Raw genomic sequence first — 14,860 nt, 5'->3', positions numbered from 1 at the left:
GGTCCTTCAGAGCCCTTCAGAATGCAGTGCGGGAATTCATATGGCAGGGTAAGACCCCGAGAACTGCCAATAGGCTCCTGACCTTACCGAGGGAGGAGGGAGGGTTTGGGTTACCAGACTTTCAACTATATTTCCGGGCAGCCCAACTACGCGTCCTCCTAGAACATATGAAAGAGGGGTTGGGCACTTACTGGTCATACCTGGAGGACATGGACGCCCACCCACTGAAGATTCGGGACCTCCTTTGGGCCCCTAGCAAGTTTATTCCAAACAGACTCAAATCCCACCCAACCCTGGGAGTCCGCTGGACGATCTGGAGGGAGGGTCCCCAGACGGCACACCTAACATCATGGCCATCACCGATGTCCTCTCTTTGGGGTCACCCCCTCAAACTGGGAAGCAGGGGGTTCCGCAACGCCCAGTCGTGGTCAGACAAGGGAATGGAGTGGGCGGGGCAGATGTTCAGAGAAGGAGAATTCCGGCCATATGAGGAACTAAGGGACGCCCTCGGTCAAGGGTCCCTCTCCATATTTGAATACATCCGCCTGAAGGGTATTCTATGTGACCAGGCCTGGGGCCAGAACCTGAAAAGACAGCTGACCCCCTTCGAAAAGCTCCTGGACTCGGCAACCTCCAGGAAGGGTGCGGTATCAGGGATGTACAAGCTACTGAACACGGTCAACCTAGGGGAGAGAAGGGGGTTCCGCTCGTTCTGCAATGACTTAGCGGGGATGAGATCTCGGAGGACGCCTGGGCGAGAATATTTAAAATAGCCTTCCATGGGAACTTATTCACGGCGGATATGGAACACAACTTCAAGATTTTACAGGGGTGGCACAGAGATCCAATGAAGTTGGCTAAAATGTACAGGGGAGTGTCCCCCGCATGCCCAAGGGGATGTGGCCAGGTCGGTACGAGAGGGCACATGTGGTGGCACTGCCCGAAAGCCCAGGCATGCTGGGAGAAGGTGAGGGGCTGGATCGCTGAAGTTTCTGATGAGCTTCTCCCCCAGAACCCCCTGACAATGCTGCTGGGCCTCCCCCCGGAGGACTCGGACATTCCCCGATACCCTAGGATGTGGGAGACAATGCTAAGGGCGGGAAGGGTAGCACTGGCCCAGAAATGGAAGAGCCTGGAGACCCCATCGAAGGAGAACTGGCTAAAAAAGGTAAAAAACATGTACCTGATGGATAAACTGACGGCAATGATGAACAATAATTTGGGCTCTTTCCACGCAAACTGGTACGAGGCACAGCAGACATGGGGTTGGGATGTGCACTGATCCTCAAGGGGGACAGGGAGCGGACAGGGCCCTCCGCCCGGGGGACGATGGTAGTTCATCAGCCATTTCTAATAGTTAATGCTCTCGCTCTTCCTGGAGCTCCAGACTCTCGGAGCTTACATAGTGGCTCCCCAGCAGAACGGTTCTATGAGGACTAAGTTTTTTTGGTTTTTCCCTTTTTTGGGGGGGGGTGGTGGTGTTTGGGGTGGGTGAGGGGGGGGGGGTTTGGGCCTGTTACTCGCACAATTTGTGAAAATGTTCTGCGCCCATTTGTTATATTATGAAAATGCCAATAAAACATAGTTGAAAAAAAAAATAATAATAATCTGAAGCAATTCTCTGCACCTCCTTAATCTATCCACTTTTAGATAAACGGCCCACCAGCGCTGCGTAGGGAAAGTGATTTCGAGAGGTAGGGGCAGATAGAAACTTCTCTGTCCTCTTTGTATTCCTCCTTGCTTGCCAACATCAAAACACTATGCTTTAAAACACCTAATTGAGGAACTAATTATGTGCTGACATTAACAGGTGGTAACCATTCTCCTTTGTACCTCTCCCTGCGGGAAGACTTTTTCTCGTACAACACACTACTGAAGAGTATTATACATGCCCCTCTATTTTAAATGTATGGGTGGTATGCCCTTCTTCTTTTGTGCTAATACACTTTGCTTGGGCATAACCTAGTCGTAATGACTGATAAGCATTTAACCCTCCTTTTGGGTGAACCCAGCTTTCTCCTTGTTGATCATGTGACCCTGTCCATTCCAAATGGCTCCCACCTAAAAGATTAGAAGACTCATCCTTTCCCATCTTGTCAGTATTTTTCCATCAGTTCTTGTATGAGTTCCCAGTCTAGATGAATTCACATCATGGTGCATATATGGTGTCTCACGCGCACAAGGGCTGATTTAACAATTTTTCGTGTTCCAATCAAACAGTCCAGGAGAGAAATATAGCACATGAAAACACACTAACCATTAATAGATCAAGACTTGTAACATGCCCGTACATATTGGCTGAAAAGAAAAAGATTATTTAGGCCATTTTGCTCCAGGTAAATTTTTGCATTGAAGAGCGCACACAATAAAAGATTCGACCTAGGTAAAAGAAATAAATCTGCACCCACACTCACTTTTCAGCTAAAAGCACTTGGTGTTCAGGGATTTGTAGTTTTATTTATTCTTCTATAATTTAGGATCTAGGCGTCTTGGCATTCAAGGTGCAGTTGGCTCCAAAACCAAGACTTGCTTGAGGCTATACCTCTTGTGTTTGCACTTGTCTCACTTAGCTAGAAAATGGGTATCGCCCACCATTTGAGTATGGTCGACTGACTTCCTTTTGCAGTGGGACATTTCACAGCATTTTACCACAGTAGATTTGAGGCAGGTATAGGGGTAGTAAAACAGGGATTGGGTGAGGGTGGGGTGCGGCAGGGTGATGGGCATGGTGGAAAACAGGGATATCGGGGGGACTAGCCCTCATAAATGCTGGGGTAAAATGCTTTGGGATATCCGAGGCTGGCAGATGGGGGTGATCCAAAAAATACATGTCAGAATGCCCTTTATATTCGAGTTGAATTGATTTATTTGGAGAGTTCTGTACGTTTTTCAATGTAATCACAATCTTTAATTTGGAAATGGCACATCCCCCTTTCCACAGGAGGCAGTTAACATCACACCACCTCTGAGTAAAAACATCCACAGTTATACAAAAATAAGTTTAAAACACAATATTAAACAGTGCAATGCTTTGCGGGGAAAGCCATAACAAAGAAATTAGTCCTAATTAAAATGCAAATCCACTGGGGACTGTAGACTTAAGAACCAGTCAGAAAATTGTAAACTCTTGGATGGACATTAATCTCAACAAGTGTTGATCACCAGAGTTGTGATTAATCCATTTGAAGTTGGAAACGCATTTCATAATTTGGGATAATACTTGCCTACCTGAGTTGGAACCTCTTACCTAAGGCACATGCATGATTGAGTGAAATAACACATGCTTGACGACCATAGATCATCCAGAGGTCACAACACTGGCATAGCCGTAGCTAAAATATGAGATTGGATGCTTAAACAAGCAAAAGATTGCATAGGCAATATTGATATTTTGTACAAGCCTGCAGGATCCTTGTGTAAAGTTCAAAATACTCTTGTTCAATTCTCAGCCTGATCATGTTTCCCCTTAACTCTCATTTCCAGCTGGTCCTTATTGTATGTTATATACCTTTTATACTAAACACTTCAGTAGTGGTTTAAAACGCTGAGCTTGTCCATGTAGAGGCAGGATCTGACCCCGCCAGGGTGGCATCCGAACCTTGGTCTATGGGAATGAAAAGAAAAGTGAGTCAAGCAAAGCAGGAAAGTGTACAGGGTTAACAAATAGCAAATTTATTATAGTGATTATTGAGATGAATGTATAGTTTTAAGTGTTTTGACCAGAAGAAAATGTAATCAAAAGAAGAGGCGAGAGCTTCCCTTATTTATGTGGTGGTGATAATCACGGTAAGTCATTTTGTGGATGCGTGATGACCTTGAAATGTGCTCAACAGCTCCTGGGAATTTGCATACAGACAATTGTTACCAGTTCAGTGCCAAATGCAAAGTTAGTGGGAAACTGAAATTTGAAATTGAATAGACTTTTCATTCCATAAGGAAAAAAGGAAAACCGCAAACACATTTGTTTGGGTGAAATGAAAAAAATTAAGTACATCATTCCTAAAACTGAAAGGTACTTTTGAAATGTTGTGTCAACAAATGGGAATGTCTGGTCAATAGTTTACCAATTTGGTATGTAGTAGAATAGGTTTAGAAAGGTGTCTCCATCAAACAAGTGGCGTCTCTGCAACATCCTGATGAAATCTGAAGTCTTCCACAGACATCAGAATTGCTGGGAGTTGGGAACTATTAAGACCCTGCTTGTAACCCTGAAGATTCTAGTACGATTGTTAACAAGAGCTACATACCAGGAGCTACTTTTGACTCCCCATGCTCAATGGTTCCACGCAAGCATACGTTTAACATCATCTCAGTGTGTTTGGCAACAATCTGTGCCTTAATGCCAGTAAAACGGAGATCTTTCTGATTGGGAAACCCGCACCCTCTTTTCCTCCTTCCCTCTGGCCACCCTCTTTGGGCCCTCTACCATCTTGTGAGGTCAAAACCCCCGGGGCCATCTTCGATTCAGCTCTCTCCTTCATCCTTCGCATCATGGCCCTTAATAAGAAGTCCAACTTCCAGCTCCACCTTCTCAGAGGCATTATTCCTTTCCTCACCTTCCCCCAGAAGCTCAAAGTTTCCAGAGCTCTGGTCCTCTCCAGGCTGCACTACTGTAACAGCCTCTTTCTCAATCTCCCTCTTTTTTTCCTCCCTACACCCCCTCCAGCTAATCCAGAATAGGGCTGCAAGGCATATCCTTGACCTTATGCCCAGGGACCGTATCTCCCCAGCCCTAAAATCTCTCCACTGGCTCCCCGTGGCTGTAAGGATCAAATTGAAGACACTCTTCATCATCCTGGAGGCCTTCTTGGGTCTGGGACCATGCTATCTCCAACTTCTGCTCCCTAAATACTCCCCTGCTAGAGCCTTAAGCTCCTCTAACGCCAACTCGTTGGCTGTCAAACGCTTCTCTAAGCAGAGAGTGGGGAGGAGGGTTCTCTCCTCAGCTGGCGCCTAACTTTGGAACAGCCTCCTTGCCCCTCAGACTTGAACCAGACCTCCTCAAGTTCCGGAAACTGCTCAAAACTCTACTCTTCACTACCTCTTTCTCTCTTTCCCTTCCCTGCTAATCACCCCACTGCCGCTGTGGCCTGATCCTCGGGAATCTCACAGGATTCCAGGCCCTGCTTCCCAGTTCATCCCAGCACCCCAGCCCACACTGTACTGCCCTGCGGGCTGCTGTTTGGCAGCTCTTCATACCTCCCTTGGGAGTCGTCCACACTCGCACTGCCCTACTAGGCCTTCCACCAGCATTTTCCCACTCTCTGCTCTCCCCCTCCCTATCTCCTGCACTGTTCCTCACTGCACTTGCACATCCGAATGCCACAGGCCTAGAAAGACCTTGACTGTATTTTACTGTTTTGTCATTATTTTCCCCTGTTCCCTTCCCATTTAACATTGTGGTGCTTTGAAACACTATCCAGTTGTATAATCTCCTAACAAATGCTCAGTAAAATAAAAATAAACTTCTAGAAAGGAGCATTAGGACACATATAGAAGACATTTAAAGATTAATGAATAACGTGATGGACAGAAAGCTATCTTTTGCTTCTCATGTGGAAGTCAGATTAGCGATTTGCTATGTACTACTGCCTCATTCCCCAAATGTAGTTCCAGTGGTGACACTGAAGATCTAGGAGCTACTTTTAGCGAATGCTCATCACATTTCTTTTTTTTTTTATCCCAATTTAAGCATTTTTAAAAATCCAGTTATGGGTATGTGTGCGAAACATCCCTGAATGCATGGCTTAAGTAGAGTAAACAGCTTAATTTACAAAGCAGTTATAACATGATGCGTTCATATTGCTTCTTTCTCAGGTGGAGTATAATGTCGTATGAAGTCAAACTACCACCAAAGGCTTCCATTCTCCCAGTTACTTCAGAGGAAGAGTCTGAAGAATGTCAAGTACGGTTTTATATATCACATAATCGTATGACTGTATTTCATCTATGTGATGCTACCGTGGCAAAAGCGTAATGCCTCCCTGGCAAACAGACACATTTTATATAGAAGAGCAATTGTTTAATGGGCTTCATCTAGAAAGGTGCATTCACAATCTGTATTTTAAAGTATGACTCAATGTATTTGTATTTATTTGAAGAATAAGGATGCTTAAAATTAAAAAGGAGCCCTATATAAATCAACAAAATGACTATATTAAGCATCACTGGAGGCAGTGGTATGGTCCGTTAAGGAGGATGGGGGAGAGGGCAGGGAGAGCTCCCTCTTTAGTAAGTAAATGAAGTTTAATCTGAACTTTGAAGAGATCCACAGTTGAGCTGGCTTTGATTGTTATCGGCAGTGGGTTCCAGTGGAACAGGAAGAGGAGGATGAAGGAGTGGAAGCGACAGACGGCACAGGGAGGGAGGATATGAGAGAGTGAGGTTGAGTGCAGAGAAGGTTTTGAGGGAAGCAGATTGTGAGTGAACTGAGATGCAATCAGACCGATACTGAGGAGCAAGGCCATTGATAGCTGTGTTGACTAGGATAAGGAACTTGGAATGAGAGCGGTTGAGCATCGAGAGCCAACCAGAATGTTGTCGGTAGGTAGAAGTGGGGGAGGATCTGAGTAGGTTGTAGAGAGTTAAAAGGGGAAAGTGGCAGAAAGGGCCAGCAGGGTACAGCGCATAGATGGCAACTTTAATGACTGTGGACGGGCTGCGGCTGAGAGTAAGAGTGGGAACCTGCCAATAGCCCACTGGAAATGGAAAATGAGAGAAGAATGGGTTTGCTCTCAAACTGCGCTCACACATGAAGTAACAAGCATATTGCAGATTAAGTATTTTTAATCAGTGCCGTTGCAGCCTGACACGTGTTTCGAGCTTCCAGCTCTTCTACTGAGGCTTGATCTTGGCTTATGTTAAATCTAGTTACAGAGGTGAGGCTAAATGTTTGGGTTAATTAACCGTGGGCTTCCATTACTTTGCAGTTGCACGAAAAACGTATCTGTAAATTATTATATTGCAGCGCGTTCACTGCTATGCGGGGAACTGGAGCCAAACGACGACCCTCTGTGTCCTGGGTTAACCGGCACTGATTAAAAATACTTAATTAATCTGCAATATGCTTGTTACTTCATGTGTGAGCGCAGTTTGAGAGCAAACCCATTCTTCTGTAGAGAGTGCATGTAGCAAAGTTTAGCATTTTGTCTAGAGCGAAAAAGGAGTAGAGAGGAAGACCCAGGAGTAGGCTTGAGCAGTAGTCAAGTTTGCAGAGCACGAGAGTGGAGCTTACAGTTTTTGTAGAGTGATTACTAAGAAAATAACACATTTTCTGAATGTGGAGGCGGTTAATACAAGCAGCACAAGCAGCGATAGTGATGAATTGTTGCAGTCAGAGGTCGCTATCAAAGAAGACACACAGATTGGGAGCCTTGGGTGAGGGTGCAAGAAGGTCAAGTGGGAAAGAGATAGGGGAGGGTAGGTTAGGGCTGGAATTGGGAGCCGGAAGAAAGATGACTTCTGTTTTTGAAGGGATCAGCATGATTTAGCAGCAACTATCTAGTACAAAATTGCAGTGAGCCAGTTGGTAATCTATTCCGAGATGGCTGCGATGAGGGAAGGAACGTACTACAGTATTTGAGTGCCAACAGCAAGAAGGTGATGGTGAAAGCCAAAGGATGTGAAAAGTCTTCTTTGGGCTGAGGTATAGAGAGCTAAGAGCAAAGGGCCAAAGGCTGATCCTTAGCGGGGATGCCGACAGGGAGAGGGGTGAGGTCAGAGGATTGTGATTTCCAAGAGATTTTAAAGGATCAACCTTCAAGTTAGGCAGCAATCCAGGCAAGAGGAGATTGGTGAAACCTAAGGTCCTAGCGAGTGAAGAGGAAAAGGAGTGGTCGACAGTGTCGAAAGCTTCATAAAGGTCTAAAAGGATGGGTAGAGAAAAGAGTTTGGAGTTTTCAGCATTAGAGATAAGGTTGGAGAAATGGATGAGTGCAGTCTCAGTGAGTGTTTACTCCGGAAGTCAGATTGAAGTGGATCTCCAAGGACATTTTCCACAGAGAAACTGGGCGATAATTTGCTGCAATGTTTGGGTCAGCAGAGGGTTTTTTCAATAAGGGTAAGACAGTTGCAGCTTTGAAGGATGCAGGGAAGAATCGAGTAGAGAGAGAACGTCTAAGGCTCTCAGAGATATGGGCAACTGATTGAGACTAAGTTTTTGACCATTTGTGGACCAAAATTGGCTATCAGAGTGCAAGATGGGTTGGCACTGCGAAAGAGGGTGCTAATTCAATAGGAGAGGTAGGGGAGAAGTAGTCGAGAGAAGAAAAGGTAGGGAGGAATGGTAGACAGAAGGAGGGTTTGGGAGATAGAGTGAAGAGAGCTTTGAGTGTCATTAATTTTAGAGGAATAGTATGAGCAAAGTCATTAGCAGAAAGGGAGGGGGCAATGGATATTGGTGTGGGGAGGTGTGAGCAAAGATTTGATGGTAGATGATTTTGTGGGGGTGCTTGTGAGGGAAAGAGATTAGGTTTGTGAAGTAGCAGGGTTTGACAGAGTACAGTGCATAGGTTAGGGTTGTAAGGACATTTTTGTAGGCTAGGAATCTATAATTTCCACCAGTGTCGTAAGTCACATTGCATGTTTGTGTTGAGGGTCTGAACTTCAGAGGTGATCCAAGGCTGAAGACAGGGATGGGAAGATATGAATATACAAGCAGGATACTGTTGGTCAAATGGAGTCCTAAGTACATAGTAAAAGTCAGTAATTGGAAGAGGCATAAATAGGGGAAAGAGGCAAGGAGAAGGTACTCATATCATCAGGGTGAGGGCCAAGATAGTCCTGCCTGAATTTCCTATTTGCCAATGCAGTGGGGAGATGCGGAGTAGAAGGTTGAGGGACAGAGATGTTAAAGTGAACAATGGAGTGATGGGAGGGAAAGGGGTCAATGGAGAGGTCAGAGGAGAGCCACCTCTCAACTTCCTGGGACAGTGCCCCAGCATGCAGCCAGCTACTCTACAAACTCAGGCCGCTCCTGGAGCTTGGATCTCCCATTTCAAGTGTTCCTGTGAGTAAGGTTCTGGACTACCTTGATGCCTAATCACTAATTCCTTGTCATTATCTTTCATTCATGTTCCAGGTCATACATTGCCTACATAGATCTGTTTATATTTCTCTGTATTTCACCTATTCTATGCCTTGACATCGCATCAACCTAGCTGTGCTTTATAACCTACACACTTGTTTGCTTGTATAAATGTTGGACCTAGCTGTGCCTTAAGACAATTTCTGCTGTGTTCTTATGCTTTACTGCACCCCATTATTTTTACTGCATCTGTGTGCTATTTGGAAATGTAGAACTTGGGTTTGATTTTACATCTCTACACTCCCATTTTGTACTGCATTTGTGTGCTTTTTGTACATTTTGAACTTAGGTGTGATTTTTACATCTCTACACCCCCATTTTGTTCTGCATTTTTGTGCTCTCTGGCTATTTTCGAATTTTGGTGTGATTTTACATCTCTACACTCCCACTTTGCACTGCATTTGTGTACTTTTTGTAAATGTCGAACTTGGGTGTGATTTTACAACGCTACACCCCCATTTGTACTGCATTTGGGTGCTCTCTGACTATTTAGAATGTTGGTGTGCCTGACACCTTTTTGTAAGGCCGCCTGGTGAGTTTGTGTTCGTGCCCTGCAGTCTCTCCTTCTATCTTCACCTCTCCTCCACCTTTATGGCACTCGCCATCTCCCCTATCTTTTCTAACTGCTATGCTATCACCCCTCTCTCACGAAGTCTGGTTTAAAAAGTTTTAAAAAGACCTTCTGGCCACTAACCCTGGTCTACCCATCGCAGACACCCACATAAGCACAACTTGCAGACAGATTGTCACTGTCCTCATCTGATTCTACTCTCTCCTTTCTCGTCCTGACCCATTAATGGTGGCAGTAGATGGGAAGTGCTCTTGGGCTTCTCATCATCCAGGTGTATCATTAATGTCTATATCAATGGCACTATCATGGCCCTCAACCCAACCTCCTCCTCTTTGACTGGCGCCTTCCGTCCCTCATCAACTTCCTTCCTATGCCTGCTACTACTCCTCCTCCTCCTTCCTCTCTCTTTCTCCCTCCTACTCCTCCGACAGGTGTACCACACCCCTGAACCCTTCCTTGAAAAACCTTTAAAGGCAGAGATCTCCATCTAACCACACTTAATGCTCTGCTATCAAACACTCTGCTGACAACTGCCTCCTTCGCAAAGACCTTGACCTTGATATCCTCGCTCTTACCAAGACGTGGTTCAATGCCAGCTCAGTCACCTCTTTTGACTCCCTTATCACTGATGGCTACAAGATCATCTCTAAGCCTCGCCCTTTAACGTGCTGGCGGTGGGGTTACCTTGATCTTCCCTGAGAGGGTCCCTTCTTTCCTCATACTGACCCAGCCATACCCCTCCTTCAAGAGCCTGCTCTGCAAGCTTGGCATCTCTCCTACTTCCTCCCTGACCATTGCCACTATCTACAGGCTGCCTTGCTCTATACCCCTATTTCTCTTAGAATGGGGTGATTTTTCTTCCTCTCTCCTGACATCTACCTCTAAACTACTCCTCCTGGGTGACTTCAACATCCACCTCGACTCCTCAATCACAGATTCCACTCTCTTCCGTGACCTCTGTACCCCGCTCTCACCCTCTCCATTCATCCCTATGGTCCGACCCACTCGGCTGGATACACTCTAGGTGCCTTCATCCATACTGATATTTTGCTCTCCGCCTCACTCTCTACCCCTCTCTCCTGATCATACCTCTCCCCCCTCTCCTCCCACCAGGGTCCTCTCTCTCAGCCCTCTGACTACACCTTCCCCAGCTCTGCCAACCTTGTTCGTGGACACCCAACCGATGAAACGAGTGTCATTTGCTGCCTTTGCTTCCACCTTCATCCCCCCTCTCCTCTCACTGCAACTCTACCCCGGACTCTGCTCTTAGCAACCTCCATCTCGCCATCACTAACACCCTTGACATTCTTACCCCAGTCATGTGGATCTGCCTGAAACATGCCACCAAGCATAACACCTGGTACGATTCTGATCTAGCTGCCCTGAAACGCAAGGGCAGAGCTGCTGAACGGAAGTGGCAGACCTCGAGCTCATGTTCTGACAAACTGGCTTGTCAACTTCTCCAAAGGCAATATTGTCTCTCCATTCGTTCCAAGAAGAGGGCCCAAATCCAAGCTTGCGTCTCTGGAGCATCCAGCAACACGGCTGAAATCTTTAAAATCGGCAAGGAACTAGCCAATCCTTCTGCAGTCTCCACCTCGCCTCTTCCTTCTCAGGCCCTCTGCACTGCACAGGCCACCCACTTCACTGCAAAAACTCAGGACATCCTGCGTACTCTTTCTTCCTTCCCTTACCTCCTCCCCTCTTTTCCTCCCCCTGCCACCCCTGGCCTCTCATCTTCCCTCATCCATTCTCTCCTCCTTCTCTCCTATCAAATCGGATGAGGTTACTAGAATTGTCCGCTCTATGAAGGTCTCCTCCAAACAGGTCAGCTATCCCTGTCCCTGCACTTACTGATTCTGCAATCACTCTTGCTACTGGGTCTTTCCCCTCTTCCCTCAAGCACTCCCTTGTCCACCCCCTGCTGAAGAAGCCTTCTGCCGACCCCTTGTGTCCGGTTAAGTACCGCCCCATCTCGAACTACCTTCTTTGGGAAACTTCTGGAGAAGTTGGTCTTGCCCAACTGACCCAGCATACTGAGTTTGTTGGATGCCTACACGACCATCAATCTGGATTCCGAGCATCCAGAGGCACGGAAACTGCTCTCCTGAACACCTGTGAAGAACTGCTTGCATCTCTTGACTCTAACAAACATGAATAGTATTGTGTGTTTTAAGATTCAATAGCAGAATTGTCTTTTGATGTTTAATGAAATTCCTCATTTCCTGGAGCTATTACTACCTAATGGAATGCCAATGTTATGATACAACAGTGCAGCGAGGCAAGGACTCCATGCTAAATTCTACACCTAATCTAATAGTGAAATGGTTATTTATATAGCGCTTTTGGCAAAGCGCTGTACATAGAACATATTTATCACAATTATCACCAAACCGAAGTTGGTACTCCTTTAACGACGTTGAAAAGATGAAAGGCTGAGTTGGCTTTGCTGGTATTCGAACCTGCAACCTACAGATCACACACAGATCACAACAACAATCGCTCAACCGGCTGAGCTATCATATTGGCGAACATAGCTTCAGAGGTTGGTAATCTGAGTATCAACTGAGGTATAATAATCACAGTGCCTAGATGTTGGACGAACCATGTATGAAGTCCTACATAAAGTTAAATGCCTATCTGGATTATCACAGGGACAGGTTTTGCTGAGTGTTTATTTCAATTACAAATCTAACTTTCATTTGCTTGTGTTTGAACAGCACTTGCACTTCCTGGAGAGTCAGGTTTTGGGTGTTTTATTTGCATTCTTGAATAGTTGAAAGGATATAAAACCTGTGATTGTTGTTGTTTATTCATTTATATGGCGCTCTAAACCCTCGGTTATCTGGGCAAGACTCTGCTGCCACTGACCGTTTATAGTCATGTACCCCATTGACTGCAAGGTTGAATGGATGTAAACTAGACTGTGCATACTCATTATTTTACACACTGTTTTATAATTAGGGTGTACATTGAATTCTAAGTGTAAAAAGGATATACCTCTGCATGGTTATGCACACAGAATAGGAACTCTGAAAAATACAATTGTGCAATACTAGTTTGCTTTAACTGGAGAAATAAAAATCTAATTTGTTACAAAAGATTATTTGTCAATTGCAACTTAGTTTACATTCTTATTAATTATACAATCCTAAATTGCTAGGAAAATAAATATGCACAGTGCTTCTGTTTCTGTCTCCTTGAGCATCTACACACAACACAGTAGAAGCTGAATGGAAAGAAACCATTCCTTTTATCACTGTGTGCAGTTACTTTTCTTTTAAGGCTAACAAGAAATGCATTCTGTTTCAGAGGTTTTTCTCCATGGCTTGCAATTACATCCATGTAGACAAAAATCAAACAAAGCGTTCTGGTTTCTGTCAAGTAACTTGACCTTTGCACTGCCCTCTTCTCTAAACTTGTGCGTAAATCTACACAGGAAAATAATAAAGCCGTCGTATTTATGATTTTTATACGTAAAAAGACCTGGTACATACCTTAAATGGATGCCTGGTTATGACTGAATATCTCAACCCCTACTGGGGGGGAGGGCAACTGTAGACAGCAGGAGACAAAGGCATCTGTTGGTCTGGGTGGACATGTCTACCCCCGCATTGTGGAACGGGAAATGGGGGCTCCTCGTATGTAGCTCCCAAATCCTGAGGTGGAGAGGAAATATCCCCTGGGTGAGTTTGGAATTAATTATGAATCAATGGCCCCCCTCAACTTCCTAGTAGCAATGGGGCAGGTCTAGAGCTCGGGGTTGTGTTACAGGTGCCTAGGGATAAATAGGGGTGGTGCTGTATCTGATACCCCCTTTGGCATGCAGTGGGGTCCCTTTGGTGGCAATGGACCCTCTCCAATATCCGAGAAGGTGACCGGATGAAGCACTGTGAAAAGTCTGAGGCCAGAGACCCGGTCTCTTCCTCTTTTGGGACTGGAAGACGAGTGCCAAGTAAAAGGAAAAATAATTGTTATGGAACTAGCTTCAAACATCCATGTTTGGGAGATGTGGATGGACCAGTCTGAGTGGTAGGAGAGGTATGGTGGACAGGCTTATCTCACACTTCCTTGTGGGTCCAAGTGTTACCTGTGAAAGGAGTATCGCCTTTTATGTGTATGCAGGGGAGGAGCCGTGACTTGAGTCCCCTTTGTCAGATCAAAAAGCAGGTTGAAAAAATATGTAGAAAATATATTGAGCGGCATCAGAATGTCTGGTGGGTGCTGTCCTGTAAACTCTATCCTGCTGGAGATTATCTAAATTCATGTTTGTCTCACAGCGATTTGGCTGTAAAGCTAAGTCGGCGTCTGAGACTGTCAGTTTGGGTACTGTTGGATGCTGAGTGGTCATGGAAACCGCTACGATTGGTCCCGTGGGTTGGGACGTGTCAGTGGATCTAACCTTTCACCCTGGCTCTTTAACATCTATTTCACCCTGCTTGCTCACCTTATCTCCACTTTCTCTCCGCACTTCCAGTGTTATGCAGACGACACCAAACTCTTCTTCAAACTTTCCTCTGATCCTCTCCCTACTTCCTCTTCCATTCCTGACTCCCAATTTGCTATCCAGTCCTGGTGTGCCTCTAATGATCTCTGTCTCAATGCCAGCAAGACCAAGATCCTTCCTACTGGGACTCCTGCTCCCTCTTTCCTCCCTTTAGTCTGGCCACCCTCTATGGGTCCCCCCCTCTCCTTCATCTGAAGCTATAAACCTTGGAGTCATCTTCAACTCCTCTCTCTTTCCTTCCTCACATCCTGGACCTTGCCAAGAAGGCCCATTTCCAACTCCACCTCCTCAGAGATAGCCTCCCTTTCCTCACTTTTCCACAGAAGCTGAATGTCTCTAGAGCTCTGGTACTCTCTAGGCTGGACTTCTCCAACAGGCACTTCCTTAATCTACCTTCTTCCTCTCTCTGCCCCTCCAGCTAATCCAGAATAGTGCTGGGAGACTTATCCTTGGCCTCAAGCCCGGGGACCATATCTCCCCAGACCTAAAATCTCTGCACTGGCTCCCGGTTGCTGCAAGGATAACATTTAAATCCCTGTGCATCATCCATAAGGCTGTCTGGGGCCAGGGATCACGCTGTCTACAACTCGCTCTCACCAAATACTCTCCCTCCAGATCTCTATGATCTTCCAGCTCCGCTCTCTGCATGTAAAGCACTTCTCTAAGTAGCGAGCAGGTGGGCGGGCTCTTTCCTCGG

The 14,860-nt window shown here is 45.7% G+C and overlaps 1 protein-coding gene across 3 annotated transcripts in view; it reads left to right on the top strand.

Moving 5' to 3' along the window:
- The window catches only part of DGKH (diacylglycerol kinase eta), a 1,951,678-nt gene that overhangs the window by 1,091,046 nt on the left and 845,772 nt on the right, over positions 1–14,860 (top strand). For all 3 annotated transcript variants that reach the window (XM_069640477.1, XM_069640476.1, XM_069640478.1), the window contains one exon: positions 5,818–5,905. In XM_069640477.1, coding sequence (XP_069496578.1) covers positions 5,818–5,905 — 88 coding nt within the window. The remainder of the gene's footprint in view (positions 1–5,817; positions 5,906–14,860) is intronic.

The sequence above is a fragment of the Ambystoma mexicanum genome, chromosome 7q (assembly GCF_040938575.1).
Source record: "Ambystoma mexicanum isolate Mex_15411 chromosome 7q, UKY_AmexF1_1, whole genome shotgun sequence".
Classification (NCBI taxonomy): domain Eukaryota; kingdom Metazoa; phylum Chordata; class Amphibia; order Caudata; family Ambystomatidae; genus Ambystoma; species Ambystoma mexicanum.
Note: the sequence above shows the minus strand (reverse complement) of the source record. Positions and strands in the feature narration are given on the sequence as shown.